Here is a 16,417-nt window from a genome sequence, read left to right on the forward strand (position 1 = left end):
ATTCAATAAAGACAAATGCAAAGTACTCCACTTCGGAAGGAACAATCAGTTGCATATGTACAGAATGGGAAATGAGTGCCTAGGAGGGAATACTGCGGATCTGGGTGTCATAATGAATCACAAGCTAAATCTGAGCAACAGTGTAACACTTGCCAAAAAAAGCAAACATCATTCTGGGAAATATTAGCAGGAGAGTTGTAAGCAAGACACAAAAAGTAATTCTTCTGTTCTATTCCATACTGATTAGGTCTCAGCTGGAGTATTCGGTCCAGTTCTGGGTGCCACATTTCAGAAAAGATATGGACAAGTTGGAGAAAGTCTAGAGAAGAGCTACGAAAAGCATAAAAGGTCTAGAAAACATGACCTATGGGGGATGATTGGAAAAAAAATTGGATCTGTTTAGTCTGGAGAAGAGAAGACTGAGAGGGGACATTATAACAGTTTTCAGTTACACAGAAGGTTGTTATAAGGAGGAGGGACATAAATTGTTCTCGTTAACCTCTGAGGATAGGACAAGAAGCAATGGGCTTAAATTGAAGCAAGAGCAGTTTAGGTTGGACATTAGGAAAAACTTCCTAACTGTCAGGGTGGTTAAACAGTGGAATAAATTGCCTAGAGAGGTTGTAGAATTTCTTTCATTGCAGATTTTTAAGAGCAGGGTAGACAAACACCTGTCAGGGATGGTCTAGATGAGTGCAGGGGACTGGACTAGATGACCTCTCAGTGTCCCTTTCAGTCCTTCGATTCTGTGATTCTAGTTGCAGTGTTTCCTGAACAGGCTTTCCTATTTATGAGCCACTTAATCACTCTGTGGATGACATTTAGTGGCACTTATTTCATAGTAAGGGACTGAGCTTCAGTGGGTATAGCCAGATGATCAGAACTGTACCATGGACAATATTTTCATGATACTAGCTTCCTGATTTAGAGGTTCTGCTGATACATTCTTCAGTGACATTAGCCCCCTAGTGGAGATACAATGCTGACAGACTTGGTTGGGTTGAACCGTCTGAGACTTACGCTGCACTGCTGAAATTCAAGCATCTAAGTTTATTGATTGTCAGGGATCCTAGTTTTCCATGATTAAAAAAACCCAAATTCTCTGATTTTAACCCCCCTCCATAAAAATCCCCCTTTTCCCTGATTAAAATGAAATGTAACCACAGTGTGTATATAGGTATCAATTGAACACAGTGTTCTATTAATATATTTACAATTTTTAAGCAAGTTTGAAGCCTACCAGTGCCATCAATCATTGTAATAAAATTAATAGAATTTCAATTTGTATTTCTTACATATACCAATACTTCTATGTCTGTATTCCATACAGTAGAACCCAGTTTATTTGAGCCTCCCTTATCCGGCTCTCCATATGAACTGAACCACCAGCTGCTTGGGGCTGACAGTGGTGGGGTTCTGGCTGTCAACGCTGGGTGGCTGGGGCTCTGGTTGTCAACCCTACTGACAGGGGCTGACCACCCACGCTCTCGCCACCCGGGGCTGACCACCCTAGCCTCCTCCTGCCAACTTAAAATAGGGGATAGAAAGCTCTTTGCCAATTCTACTGATTATCCAAATTTTTGATTATCCAATCTGGCCCTGGTTCCAATTAGATTGGAATCATGGGGTTCCACTGTATATGTTTTTATTTTTTCACAAAATGTAAAAACTAAAGATTCTCTGTAAAAATGCTAATTCTGCATTTTTCCTTGGCAAACAAATTTCTAGGCTTCCTGCTGATTATGAAGGTTATATTTTCCACCGGGCATCATTAAAAGTTCAAGTCAATAGTTCTGGTTTCAGGCCCACAATGCTTAAGTCAGGATTGTATCTCTTTCATTGCAATAAAATGGAAGTATATATTTGCTTGTTTGGAGATGCAAGACCTGCCTTCCCTGGGTGATTTTCACTAAGTGACTGAAGTGTTTTTGATACGGTAGAGTGGTAGGGTGATATATTTCCTTGCTTTTTGGGATTGGTAATTTCACCTGGACCCTACCCAGCTCTTCTTTGTAAAAGACATTATTGACTACATCACTTCCTTGCTGAGAGGTGGAAAGCTGCTCTCCTAGCTTAATGGTACTCCAGATAAAAAGCAGGTAGCCACTAATAACGAACAGGTGTGACTGATCTTACTAGAATTTGGGCTTTATCAAAAGGCTTCTTAAAGGGACAAGATCAGATTTGTTTAGATCCAGCCCTGTTAAAAACATCAAAATGAGGTTCCATAAAACCTAAACAATATAAATGTTTCCATGAAACTCTTTAGAATGTTCCCTTACACTTTATTTGGTTTGTGTATAAACATTTTGCTGTGGCATTTGCAACTCAAAACATTGCAGTGTTGTGGTAGTGCATGGCAGGAGGAAAGGGAGATTGACAAGGCTATTTTTATTGTTCGAGCTGAAGATAACAGAGAAAATAGAATAATAGCATAATCAATACAAAGTTTAGTTATTAAATCAAAGATTTTTTTAAATGTCAGGTGTTAGTAAGATCTGTCGTAAAGAGCTCCCAGTAGAGACTGCTACGGTGAACATCTGTAATGCTGGTGATTCAGTAGATGACACCTGGAGAGTGGAGAGGGACACCATGTTCTTACAGGTTGAGTCTTTGGATGGTATCTAAAATAAAGGTCCTGACAATTTGTAGCTATTAAAGATCCTGTAGGAACACAATATGTGTATTAATCCCAGTGTCTTGGTCAAATTCCAGGTCTATATTCTGCTTAATTATACTTCTCCTACAGTTTTAGCTTGACATATGGTGTATACTTCCTGTCCTGGGTTGTTGGGCAGTGTTACTGTGTGCTGTTAAATGGGACTGCGTTATTCAACTCCAAAAGTGGCGGCAATTAAGTGGTAGATTAAGTGATCCCTTTGTATTTATATGTATTCCTTGCCTGAGCTGGGAGGCTTAATTATTTGTAAAATGTTTTGAGATCCTCTGAGCACTGAGTATTTTAATGGAAGTGCAGGATACAGAGCCATGTTCTTACTGAGATGCTCCTTGAAATGAAAGTTACAATTTTAACAATTCTGCATTGTTGTAGGCTGAAACTGATTTTTTTTCCCCAATTTTCTTTAGGTGGGCAGTATCTAACCGAGAAATGCTTATGGCCCAGAATAGTTCCTTGGAATTTAAACTACACAGGCTATATTTTATTAGTTTATTGATGGGTGGAACAGCAAATCAGAGAGAGGCATTGCAATATGCTAAAAACTTTCAGCCGTTTGCTCTAAACCATCAGAAAGGTGAGTGAGTTTTAGTTGTTTCTAAATTTGTAACATTCAGTACTTGGTATTCAGTTTGAATTACCTTTGTATTCTATTGTTGTGTTTCATCAAGTCACTTACTTACTTTTCCAGGGGAAGATGTGAAGGCCTTTTCTTCATATAAGAATATATTCAAGAGCCAGTTGTGATGCCACAATGGACTCTTGACTGTTAATAAACACAAGGAATAATGTGCTAAGAGCAGCTGTACATAGGTAATAGAGCATTGAATAAGTGAAGGGCAGGTTGAGTTAAGTATTCATCTCTCCAGAAACCCCCAGGTGGAATTACAACCATAAAATAATTACATACATGTTTTAAGCACATTAGCTAGAAAGTGAGAGGGTGGGAATCATGGGTTAGTGAGACTGGCTGTATCTTCCTCTATCTGAAGTGTCAATCTGTCTTTCTTTTCATACTTCCTACATCCTAGTTTAAAGCTTGTATAATCTTTATAGACTACAACTAGTAGAATGTGATATTGATCAGGTTTGTCACTGACATTCTATCCACTGCGGGGGAAGGATTGGGAGGAGAGAGAACCTGAATATATTATTCAATTGACTTTTTTAAAGTCATTCACCTGATATTTTGCTTTTTTCTCTTCTACTCTTCTTTAGCCTTCTCATCTCTCCCACCCGCTTGCATTCCCACTCCTCTGATTCCTCTTTGCTTTGTAGCATCTCCCACAAGTATCTAGCTTTTTCAAACAAGCTAACACAGAACCTTTTTTTTGCCCATCCTCTTAATGCTTTTGAAACTTGTCACCGCATCTTGAAATGTAAATTCGCCCCCCTTCCCCACCTTCAGGAATACTGTCCCGGCATCCTTGTAGCTTGAATTATTTTTATCTTTAAAGGTGACAAGCAAATATATTCAAACTATGATTATAATGTTGCTGGGCTTTTTATTTAGGTTTCCTCTAATATAGATTCATTGCCAGGGTAAAGTATACAAAAACACACATAAATACTGTTTGGGCAGATGTCTGGTATTCCAGCTGTATGTGACAATATAAAGGGTTTTTTTGTTGTGAGGTTCAGGTGACTTGATCTCTCGACAAGTTGGGAAGCCATGATTGAGTTAAACATGCCATCCCAAATGAGAGCCAATAAAAGCTTAATTCCCTACCATTGTATACTCTGTTTATGTTGTTGTCAGTGGCTTGGGTATGTGTGTTCTTTCAGCATGCTGTCCAGCTCTGCATAGATAACTGGTTCAGTAGACCTCTGTAGTATTAGCCAGTGTGGTTAAGTGCGGGAGACTGGAATGTTGTTGCCTCGATAGCGCTGTTTAGGCTGCTCAGTGCTTCTATCCTTGTAGTTTCAATGTTATTAGTAGCTCGTGCAGCATGTTAGTTCAGCAGACTCATAAAGGAAGACCACAGGCACAATTTGGGAGTGAAGGCGCTCAGCTGGGTTTATTGTCCACGAAGCACGGTATTAGCTCCCTGGATCAATGTCTACAGTTACACTAACACATGTATGCTCGTTACAATGGATTCAGCTCAGTCAGCTGCGGGACTTGCTGCTGCCCCCTAGGCTGGACAAAGGAGTACGGCAAAGTACCCTGACATTTCTAGGCCGAGACAAACAACTGGAACACACAATTTACACACCACCTTACGTATTTCATGACATCCGTTTGTTACCTCCCCTTGTTCCTGATATCTTGGATAAAACATCTCTGTTCGTTATTTTGTCAAACCATCTTACCTTATGTAAATATCTAGTGCCTAGTACACTAGCAACAACTTTGCCAAGTTCACGGGCTGGACAGTGAACTTGTAAGCATCTGCTTTAATGCATGGCCAGACTTTGGTTCACAGCCTCTGGTTTAGGCCTTAGATCTTGCCCCAGGCCCAGCACTCCAGGCTCTCTCTCTTACTCTCTTCACAAAGCTTACAGAAGAACTACTTTTGAAAAGTGTTAGGGAGCCTTGAAAACTTCATCAGTACTAGTTTTTCATATTCCTCTGCCTGTATAGAGAGAGTGCCCTATTCATAGATACTAAGGTCAAAAGGGACCATTCTGATCATCTAGTCCGACCTCCTGCACAGCGCAGGCCACAGAATCTCACCCACCCACTCCTATGAAAAACCTCATCCATGTCTGAGCTATTGAAGTCCTTAATCATGGTTCAAAAACTTCAAGGAGCAGAGAAGCTTCCCTCAAGTCAACCATGCCCCATGCTACAGAGGAAGGCGAAAAACCTCCAGGGCCTCTCCAATCTGCCCTGGAGGAAAATTCCTTCCTGACCCCAGATATGACAATCAGCTAAACCCTGAGCATATGGGCAAGATTCACCAGCCAGATACTACAGAAAATTCTTTCCTGGGTAACTCAGATCCCATCCATCTAATATCCCATCTCAGGGGATTTGGCCTATTTACCCTGAATATTTAAAGATCAATTACTTACCAAAATCCCATTATCCCATCATACCATCTCCTCCATAAACTTATCGAGTAGAATCTTAAAACCAGATAGATCTTTTGCCCCCACTGCTTCCCTTGGAAGGCTATTCCAAAACTTCACTCCTCTGATGGTTAAAAACCTTCGTCTGATTTCATTAACATGAGTGCAGCTGTCTGGGCAGGGAGAGAAATTCTTATGAAGACATTGTAAAAACCTCAACAAACGAGCTTAAAAAAGGAAGAGTATATTTCTATAAATCCAGGCGTCTTGACCCCGGTGTTTCTGCTGTGCCAGAGTTAGAGACCGATTCGTATCCTGTAGAACAGTGGAATTCCAGCTCCGGCATCATTTGTCTGAGTAATTTGTGAGACATCTGATCTTAAAACTGTCTGTAGTCCTGGACCTTGGACTAATAATCTGTGCTCCAACCTCATCTTGAGTCCGACCACCTGCTGGTAGGGGAGAAGTAACATGTTTAGTAACAGCCCTTCTAAATAAGCAGAGCCTGACATCTGAAAGCTGCTCAGACATTTGGCACATTTCAAGTAGACCCAGTAGAAGCAGGTTGGTGGGGGCAGAGTGCAGGTGATAGCAGAAGAGCAAAAATAATGCAATCTATTCCATAGCACTGCGGTCTGTTCTGGTTACAGAAAGATATCTATTCCATGCTGGTTTTATCCATAATTGGTACTGAAGTGTGTGTATATTTCTGAATCTCTTGTAACACAGCTGATAATCGCTGACTCAGTACACATTAAAATTACTTTTTTTTTCCTGTGTCAAGGGGAAAAGCTCAGACTAATCTTCCCATTATAGCATAAAACAATGTAAAATGTAATAGTTAAAGATTTGTTTTTTGTCCTTCACAGATATTCAGGTTTTGATGGGCAGCCTGGTGTACTTGAGACAGGGTATAGAGAACTCTCCGTACGTTCATCTACTAGATGCAAACCAGTGGGCAGACATCTGTGACATCTTTACAAGGGACGCCTGTGCTCTCCTGGGTCTCTCGGTTGAATCACCTCTGAGTGTTAGGTATGCTATCTCCCATTGAAATGTTTTGAAGGCCAGGGTATCTAATCTTTTCCCAGCTGCAGGCTGCAGTGCTAACTTGACAGGAATGCAAGAGATTTGCCTAATGTGCATTAAATATAGCCAGTTGTAAGACTATATATTCTAGCGTGCAGTGTGGTCAAATGGCCTTCTATTCAGCTCAAAGTGGAACATTGTACGCTGGGCTTCTTAAGATGCTATAGATTACACATCCATATTAAAGATGAGGCGGCAACCAGCTGCCTTGATCTTAGGACAAGTGTATGAAAATTGGCACCACAACTTGACACTTGAAAATGAAAAAGCCTGAACCAGTTATCTTCTTGCTAACATTTTTAGTCAATTTTGTTATCTTCAATTCAGTTTTCTCACTTTGCATTGGTTCTGTGTTGAAGTTCTGTTTCTAAATATGCTAGAATGTGATTTCAGCAGGTAAAAGAGCTGTAGCTTACGAAAGCTTATGCTCTAATAAATTTGTTAGTCTCTAAGGTGCCACAAGTACTCCTTTTCTTTTTGCGAATACAGACTAACACGGCTGCTACTCTGAAACTAGTCCACTCATGGGAATTCAAGATTTGCAAAGATGAAATCTTGCACTTTCATGGGAACAGGTGTTTCCCAACTCTGTGGTGAATATTAACATTGTGTTTAACTGAAAATACGGAAATCTAATTTTTCTTTACAAGTATAGTGGCCTACAGCGTAAACCACCCTTTACCCAGATAGTGAAGAATTAACCATCACTCGGACTTTGAGCTGTACATCCCCCAAATGCACTGTAGAGGTTAGATGAGAAATGAGAGATGGGTTTTGTTTTTCAGTGGACTCAATCCTATGGAAGTACCACTATTTTTTTTTCTTGGTTATCTGCTTGCTTGTGACTGTTAGTTACATTCCTGCTTAGTTGACCACTTTTAAAGAGGTACAAACTCACTACAGCAGCACTTCACAGACATTTCATTAATATCTGCCAAGTAATAGTATTAAATGATTTTCGGTGGACCCATTTCTTTTGGAGCCAGGCTCATGCATTGGAAAGGAGCAGCAGAATGGAAAGGAAAAGTGTGCCTGCATCTACATCCTTCTGTAACAGCGTTTATTGATTAATTTTAATTTGTGAATGTAAAAATGAGCACTAAGGAATTTGTGTCCCTGTAATAGATTTTTAGTCCATCTTTTTTTCTCCCAGAACAATATCCAGCGAGTTAATAGTCACTCACTGACATTTTAATGGCCCATGCATTGACTGAGTAATGTGCACAGTTCATTATCAGTACAAGTGCATGAGTTGCTACTATTGAGGTGGAAAAATCCCCTCCCTTTTATTGATACTTGTGTTGATTAGACAGCTGTTTTGGGCCCAAAGTGAAATCGGTTGAACTGTGATGTTTTTATTGTGCATGCATTATTGACATTCATGGCATAAACAAGACTGCTCTAAAATGTGGCTACTGCACGTACGTAGCAAATACTTTAAAAATTAGAACAGTTTGAAATAAAAGTCTGCCTACAAAATTTCATTTTCTAAAATTTGGTGCAGGACCATTTCTCTTTTTATGGCTGTTCAGTGGCTTACAACAATGAGGATCCAATTTTATTGGTGCCTTTGGGCCTGTTCCAAACCCATTGAAGTCAGTGGAAAGACTCCCATTGGATTCAGTGGGCTTTGAATCGGGGCCCTTTAAACACTACTGCAATCCAGATAAATTGTCATGTGCTAAATTAATTTATTTTAGCCACTGTTAGTTTTCAGAAGGCTCTCCGACATCCCTCACAGATGTTTTCTTTTAGAACTACTAAGTGAGCTGGAGCTTTTTTTTGTGCAGAATATAAATCTTCCAAGTGTAATGTAGGCTAATGCTGGAGCTATTGGTCTCCCCCTACTGTCTGGAGCACAGATAATGGTTTGAATTGGCTACTGTGTCTGAGGTAATGGATCTGATTCTTTAGCTTAGATCAGAGGTGGGCAAACTACAGCCCTTGGGATTACCAGCCCCGTGGCGCAGTAGGGCTAAGGCAGGTTTCCTGCCTGCCCTGGCCCCGCGCTGCTCCCGGAAGCAGCTGGCACCACGTCTCTGCAGCCCGTGGGGGTGGGGGTGGGCAGAGGGCTCCGCGCACTGCCCTTGCGTGCAGGCACCGCCCCCCGCAGCTCCCATTGGCCAGGAACAGGGAACCACGCCCAATGGGAGCTTCGGGAGAAGTACCCGCAGGCGAGGGCAGCGCATGAAGCCCTCTTCCTTCCCCTACTCCAGGGGCCATAGGGACATGGTGCCAGCCGCTTCTGGGAGCGGCACGGGGCCAGGGCAGGCAGGGAGCCTGTCTTAGCCCCGCTGCACGCCGCTGCCACCCTGGAGCCACTCAAGGTAAGCGACGCTGGGCCAGAGCCCGCACCCTGAACCCTTCTGCACCCCACACCCAAACCCCCTGCCTTGAGCCCCCTCCTGCACCCCAACCCCTTGCCCTGAGGCCCTTCCTGCACACTGCACCCCCTCCCACACCCCGCACTCCCTCCCACACCCCAACCCCCTGCCCCAGCCCTACATTCATGGCCCTGCGTGCAATTTCCCCACCCAGATATGGCCCTCGGGCCAAAAAATTTGCCCACTCCTGGCTTAGATGCTACAGGCTCATGCTTTTAGATCCAGAGGTTCCAAGTGTAGTCCCCACAGACGACCCTGCCAGAGGCATCGTTCTAAAAGCATTTTATTAACTAAACCTCTCAAAGCTCTTGTGAAGGAGCAAGTATTATTTTCACAGATGATAAAACTGGCACAAATAGTGACGTGATTTTGCCAAAACAACATAGCACATCAGTAGCAGAGCTGGGATTAGAACTCTTGGCTCCCCTTCCTGTCCTCAGTTAATTTGTTGCAGGGGGTAAATGTACACTCAGTGCAAAATATTCAGACTTTCCTGTTAATTTGCCTAAAATCATTTCCACACTTATTGTGGCAACCTCATGGAGTACTGCAAAGTAATAGAATATACTTGGGTAACAGGAAGCTCCTAGAACAGACTCTGTGTAGCACCCAATCTTAGCCCGGCTGAAGACCACATTTGCAGCATAAACAGAGCAGGTTGCATTACCTTCCTCAGCTCCATTCTGTGGAGACTCCTTATACATCTTAATCCCAGGGACTGTAGGTAGTGAGATCTGTAGTCTCTTGAAGTTACACTAACAGACTATTAAAGGTCTGATTGTGGTCCATGTACGTACAGCTCCTTAGGCTGCATTCAGATCACATTTTGGCCATGCCAGTTATGTAACAGTCTCTTGACCACATGTAAAGCTGTGTCATTTCCAGTCCCCTTTTTCTCTTGGACAGTGGATACCAAAACAAATGGTACCGTAAATCAGATTATTGATGTGCTTCACTCAAATTGTTACCCTTCAGCTTGTTGAACATAACAGAATCCCAGCAACCTGCAGTCTTACTTGTTGGGTAGTAATACAGAAGGCAAGAATGGACTGAGGACAGTCTTTTGTCCCCAGTAACTTACTAATGAAGTAGAGCTGTGCGAAATGTTCATTTTAAAACAGCATCCTGTGCTAATATTTCTGTGCCTTCTGCAGTTTTTCAGCAGGTTGTGTAGCATTGCCAGCTTTAATTAATATCAAAGCTGTGATCGAACAAAGACAGTGCACTGGAGTTTGGAACCAGAAAGATGAATTGCCGGTGAGTATGTTCTGTACTTTCAGACAGACCAGGATTCGGACAATGAGCAAGCCTTTTGAATTTCTCTTATACTGAAAGTGTGTATGGATTTTCTTTCACCCCAAAAGTCAATGTGAACTGTATAACTGCTAAAACAGCCAGGAGTGTATGCTGCCGTAAAAATGGGGAGGAAGAAAATCAGATTGTTATTACCATTGTTCAACCAGGCCTGAGCTCCATCCACAGCTTGCTGGAGTACTGCCACAATACTAGGTGGGCTTGAAATGACCAGGAATGGCATCGTTGTATGATTGGTGGACTGAATTGAGACCCACAGACACACTTCTGGGGGAGCTTGTTCATAGCAAAATCCGTGTGACCATGCCTATGAAACTGTTCAAGGCTCTCTGCTCCTGCTTTGAGAAGGAGAAAACTTTTCAGGCATTGAGCTGGGCAGCAGTAGACTTGGCATTCCTGACTGTAGTTGTGATGAGGATCCATGTGTGGCACCAGTGTGTCTGTTGGGACCAGTCCAGTATTGCTTTTTATAATTGTGATTGTGGAATCTGGTCTGAGGTGGGTAACCAGTCCCGAAAGAATCACTGGAAAGAAAGTGGTTTAGCAAAGGATCATCCATCATATGTGGATTAGTTAATAGTACATATATATCTTCTTGCATATTCTAAACACTTCACAAACACTGCCTAATCCATTTTCACCACACCCCTGAGAGGTTCAGTAATATCAAGGTTAATGGACTCAAGCAGAACCACCTGTGTTAGCCAGGATTAGAAGTTGGGAGTTCCTAGTCCCCAGTCCTTTGCCTAAACCACTGGGCCACATTTTTCTCTCTCTGTCTTTGCATTCATCTCTTCCTGAAATCATACAATCCCCCTGCCTGAGGAGTGGTGGAAGAATTTTTGCCTGGACTTGTATCTTCTGCATTGGCCTCTGACTGGAGTGATCCCAAGACATTACATGACTTTTGATGTAAATCATATACGTGTTAGTGGTGGGAGTTTTAAAAGCACTTTAGGAATGTGGATAATCTGTTCTAGTTCATTTCTAATGGAAATTAGTCATCAAATCCTTTAGCCAGCTTTGGAAATCTCTGCCTAGAACAGATAAGTCCTGTGGGATCATCCATTTCCAGGTCCATTTCCCTGCCAGTACTGGTTTGTTCTACAATGCGTACCTACAAGTGGTGTGCCAGCACTATGCTCTGCTTTGAAAAAACAGAAAACAGTTTAATTTAAGATCACTCTGAGATATTTCTGGCTGAAGGCTTCCCGCTCATCAGCACAAGTGATTCTGGTGTACTTAAAGTTGTATGGAAATGTGTTTAATGGCCCTGTATAGAGTAGTGATGACTGTCTGCTGGAAATGCAGTTACACAAGATACATATTGATTTTATTTACTGTATTCTTTTATACAGATTGAAGTGGACCTTGGTAAAAAGTGCTGGTATCACTCAATATTTGCCTGTCCCATTCTTCGTCAGCAAACAACAGATAATAATCCACCTATGAAACTGGTCTGTGGTCATATTATATCAAGAGACGCTCTGAATAAAATGTTTAATGGCAGCAAGTAAGTCTCATTCTTTCCCTATTGGCAAAGTATGGGCAGGGACCAATTTTAAGGTTAAAATAGTGAGTTTGGGGTGAGAGAAGACTCCATAAAGGCAGCATGGGTGGGAAGCTAGTTGAAATTCTGATGGCTGACTTCAAAGCAGGCTAGCATTGTTGCTGCACTAGAACAATAACAAGTGAGTTGGCTGTATATTATACTCTTATATGACACTGAAGGACCTGATATAAGAATCTTAGTAGCTAGGATTATATCACTTCGAAAAATTAGCCTTCCATTTTACAGAAACTATAAGTACCTATTAATTATTGCTGCATGAAGGCTCAAGTTTTCTATGCATTGGGTTTTCTGTTGAGAGCAAGGTTAATCACACACCAAACAAATGAAACAGAAAAAAGGAAAGTGGTCAGTTGTGGGAGGTCCTTGGAGGAAACTAGGGTAATCAAATAACTTTGAGCAGATGAATATTTCTTTCAATGGTGATTTCATGTTATTCATTAACTACTTAGATGTGGAGGGGGCAGGAAGGAATGTGGGAAATAAGGAAAGTACTTTTTAGGAAGGGAACCTGTACAACTATTGGTAATTCCACTTTAGGACACACCGCATCAATAAAGCATAAAGAGCTGCACAATATAAATACACTATAAAGTTAATTTAGGCCCAAACTTAGATTTTTGTAATATGAGGGTTTTGTGAAACCAAATAGAAAATGTTGCTGGGTTTTTTCAAATGAAAATCTTGGATGTGTTCTATTTTTCATATTCACTGCTGAGTTAGAAACCCAAGCGGAATAGCATTGTGTTAGTGCATGAGAGGCAGTCCATGAAACTGTCTAGACGTTAACTGTAAGTGGCTGGTCTAATTTCATAGTCCAAACTGAGCAAAATGCAGCAAGCAACCACACAGGATAAAGAATGAATTTTAAAATCTAACATCTTCATTTTTAATAATCTAGGCATTAATAATAAGGTAAGTAGCAACTACATATTTAAAAAAAATATTCTAACTCTGGCTAGGGTCCCTTTGTAGCAGAGATGGGCCAACTGCGGGTCATGTCCAGCCTGCGGGACAGTCCTGCCTGGCCCCTGAGCTCCTGGCCAGGGAGGCTAGCCTCCGGCCCCTCCCCCGGAGTTAGGCCGCTGTGTGGGTAGCGTGGCTTGCGCCCGCCCAGCTCCCAGGCTTTCCAATAAGCCTGTCCTGCCTCTCTGAGCTGCCTGGTAAGGGGGCAGGGTGGGGGTGGGGGTTGGATAATGGGCAGGCGGTCCCGGGGGGCAGTCAGGAGATAGGGGGCTGTCAGGAAACTAAGCAAGGGGGGTTGGATGGGGGGGAGTCCTGGGGGAGGGCAGTTAGGGATGGGGGTCCCAGGAGGGGGCGGTCAGGGGACAAGGAGTGGGGGGGTTGGATGGGTCGGGGGTCCCGGGGGGCCTGTCAGGGGGTGGGGGTGTGGATTGGGGTCGGGGAAGTTGGGACAGGGAGCAGGATGGGTTGGATGGGGGTGGGGACCCGGGGGGGGCAGTTAGGGGCAGGGGTCTTGGGAGGGGGCGGTTAGGGGACAAAGAACAGGGGGGGTTGGATGGGTCGGAGGTTCTGAGGGGGGCAGTCAGGGGGTGGATGGGGGCAGGGACCAGGCTGTTTGCGGAGGCACAGCCTTCCCTACCCGGCCCTCCATACTGTTTCGCAACCCCAAGGTGGCCCTTGGGCCAAAACGTTTGCCCACCCCTGCTTTATAGCGAGGGGATCTGTTCAGTGGAGTTGAGGAAAGCATTATGCAGAAAGGGCTATCTAGTCTCCTTTTCCTGCCTACCCTATCAAATTTAATTGAGAACTAGGTGCTATTATAATATAAATAATAATTAATGTAAATTCCTAGTTGTCTGTTATTTCAACATGTCAAAACAAATTGAGATGTCCAGAAATTGTAATTGCTGCTCCACTGCAGGCTGTCATATTAGAACAACCCTAACACATTGTCTTTGTCTCTAGATTAAAATGCCCCTATTGTCCAATGGAACAGAGTCCTGGAGATGCCAAACAGATATTTTTCTGAAGAAGTGATTCAATATGCAGTTTGTAAGTGACACTCTGAATTACGGGTGCATTTCAGAGGAATTAAAAACACTTGTTCCATTTTATGCAGCAGACTGAGGACTCCTGTGTTTGTATAAGCTAATGCTACAGAAACTTTGCCAACATTTAGTATATACATACAGAGTGGAAATGCTACAGAAATAATATTACCATAGAGCTTTACTATACTCTTGGTCTCCATATCTGATCAAGTTTCTACACCAGCAGTTGTCATTCAATGCAGGTTTTTGTACTTAATTATATGGTGACTTTTTAAAGTATAAACCGATCACCTCCTCCCTCTTCTCCCCTCAATATGTTTAATATTCATCCTGCTATTCTTCTGTCATCCTGTTGATAACTGTCACCCTAAGGAATGTTTGTGGAAAAAGTTTTATTTCCAGTAATGTGTACATAATTCAAAGTAAATACTTCCGAAAAAGTTTGATAAATTGAATAGTGCTATAAAACTAATTTTTTTTTCCTGGGAAAAAAAAGCTGTGATATATTCTGAGTTTTCTTTCAAACATTTTTTTCAATTTTTACATAGAACTCAAAGTAAATGTGCATATATATAAAATATATAAATATATAGCCCTAAGGGGCTAACTGTTAAATTCCATCACTAATTTATAAAAGTGGTGTATGGATAAATTACTACTGGAATGGAGTGGAACAGGGAATCCTGTTCCTTTTGCTTTCGTGATCAAGAAATGTTTGTGTAACAGAATATTCAATAAAATGGAGTTCTAAGTGGAAGTGCTTTTAGTCAATGACACTTGCTCTTTGGCCTTTGTAGTCATGTTCTTTGAACTTTGTATTCAGGATTAGGCTATAAATGTCATGTTGCTGTATAGTTTAATAGACATAGTGTGTTATTTATAAATGGTTAGCAAAGCCAAATAAACTGTCAGAGTATTCATTGTTAAATTGGAAAAAAACAACAACCCATGTTCTGATGCAATCTACTGATCACAAATCTGCACCTTGCAGGATTGGGCCCTACATCCTCATATTAGAAGCTAGCAAATTTTCTGTAGCTTGAAAACACTTTACTTCTAGCCTTCCTCTGCATTTCGTACTAGACTATTACTGCCAATGCCACTTTTTCCTGCTCAATTTGTTATATTGTTGACTAGGTGAATTTGTGCTCATAAACCAGATGTAGATCATGGCAGTTAAACCTTTTCTAGTGTGAATATATTTGTATTTATTGCACTGTACTATAGTAGGGCAAGCAGCCATATGGCATGTTAAGATACATGTAAAAATATATTTCTGTATTGTGTAATAATCCCCCCCCCCCAGCTTATCTGATTGAATTCTGACACACTGGTTGAATGCACTAGTACAATGCACGACAGAGGAAAACATCACTGAGAAATCTACATTTTTGCATCCCTGTTTCGTCCGATTTAAGAGATGGACTTGGGCTCAGTGGCAATGGACACTCTGAGTGAGACAAGAGGAGCAAACCAAGACACACATTAAACTTTGAATATGTGTTCAGTATGCGTGTGGAAAAAATAGAGCTGTGTGTGTGACTTCTTCTGCAATTAAATTGTATTCATACTGAGTTAAAAAACCGAGGCTAAGTGGTGAAATCAACAATAAACGGGTGAGGATATTATTTTTAATGTAGGTTTTTAGTCTCGGTGAAGTTACTTTTAACCTTTATCTTGAGTGGAATTGCTTTATTTTGGCATTTCAGCAAAATAGCATGTGTATTGTAAAGAAAAATGATGTAAATGTAATTTTAAAAAATGTTATTGTATCTTTCCACTTTGTAACATATAGTGCTATCTATAATGCTGGTGCAGTGGGATCACCATAAACAAAAGCTAATTTCTGTAGTGTCCTGAACACAGAATTGTTCATAACACACAAATGATGCCATTTGTATTAAGTAGGTAGGAACTTTGTCCCGGATTCTCCTGTGTAATCAAAATATGCTCAGGCCTGGGGGCAGAGATAGGAATTACCAGGGAACTGTTTTTTGTTCTCTAGTACTCCCTCTGGCTCCATTCTGGCCTGCAAGGGCCAGCTTCTAACCCATGCAGCTGATAGTCCATAAAAAGACGCCCACCACCTGAGGAGAGCTGAAGTGTAATGCTTACTTACTGTGCCTCTTGTACTGTTGCTGTTGGCAATGCAGGAGCTAGCTATACTGCCTGTAGGCCTGCTGGCCCTTCCTCCAGGATCTCCCTCCCTGGGACCTTGTGGGCCATTTTCTTTGAATTGCCTGAGTGGCACAAAGAAAGCAGAGCAGGACCAAGCACTGGGTCTGTTTAGTGCTCTGCCTGCTGCTTTTCCCATATATGGAACCCATGTGCTTTCTTCAGTGTGGGGCTAGCT

General features: G+C 41.9%; 1 protein-coding gene across 1 annotated transcript; it reads left to right on the forward strand.

Annotated features, from left to right (window-relative positions):
• The first annotated feature begins 3,057 nt into the window (after positions 1 to 3,057).
• Positions 3,058 to 15,703, forward strand: RMND5A (required for meiotic nuclear division 5 homolog A). The gene is made up of 5 exons (XM_038400879.2): positions 3,058 to 3,254; positions 6,562 to 6,727; positions 10,320 to 10,422; positions 11,838 to 11,992; positions 13,979 to 15,703. Exons 1-5 carry the CDS (start codon positions 3,110 to 3,112, stop codon positions 14,040 to 14,042), a joined length of 633 nt encoding a protein of 210 aa, XP_038256807.1. The 5' UTR covers positions 3,058 to 3,109; the 3' UTR covers positions 14,043 to 15,703.
• The last annotated feature ends 714 nt before the right edge of the window (positions 15,704 to 16,417 follow it).

Source organism: Dermochelys coriacea, chromosome 4 (assembly GCF_009764565.3).
Source record: "Dermochelys coriacea isolate rDerCor1 chromosome 4, rDerCor1.pri.v4, whole genome shotgun sequence".
Classification (NCBI taxonomy): Eukaryota; Metazoa; Chordata; order Testudines; family Dermochelyidae; genus Dermochelys; species Dermochelys coriacea.

Bases quoted from the DNA above. Each gene is read 5' to 3' on its own strand.
- RMND5A (XM_038400879.2), top strand. From the start codon at position 3,110: ATGCTTATGGCCCAGAATAGTTCCTTGGAATTTAAACTACACAGGCTA. The intron at 3,255-6,561 runs GTGAGTGAGTTT...TGTCCTTCACAG, and splicing joins TGCTCTAAACCATCAGAAAG to ATATTCAGGTTTTGATGGGC. The intron at 6,728-10,319 runs GTATGCTATCTC...TGCCTTCTGCAG, and splicing joins GAATCACCTCTGAGTGTTAG to TTTTTCAGCAGGTTGTGTAG.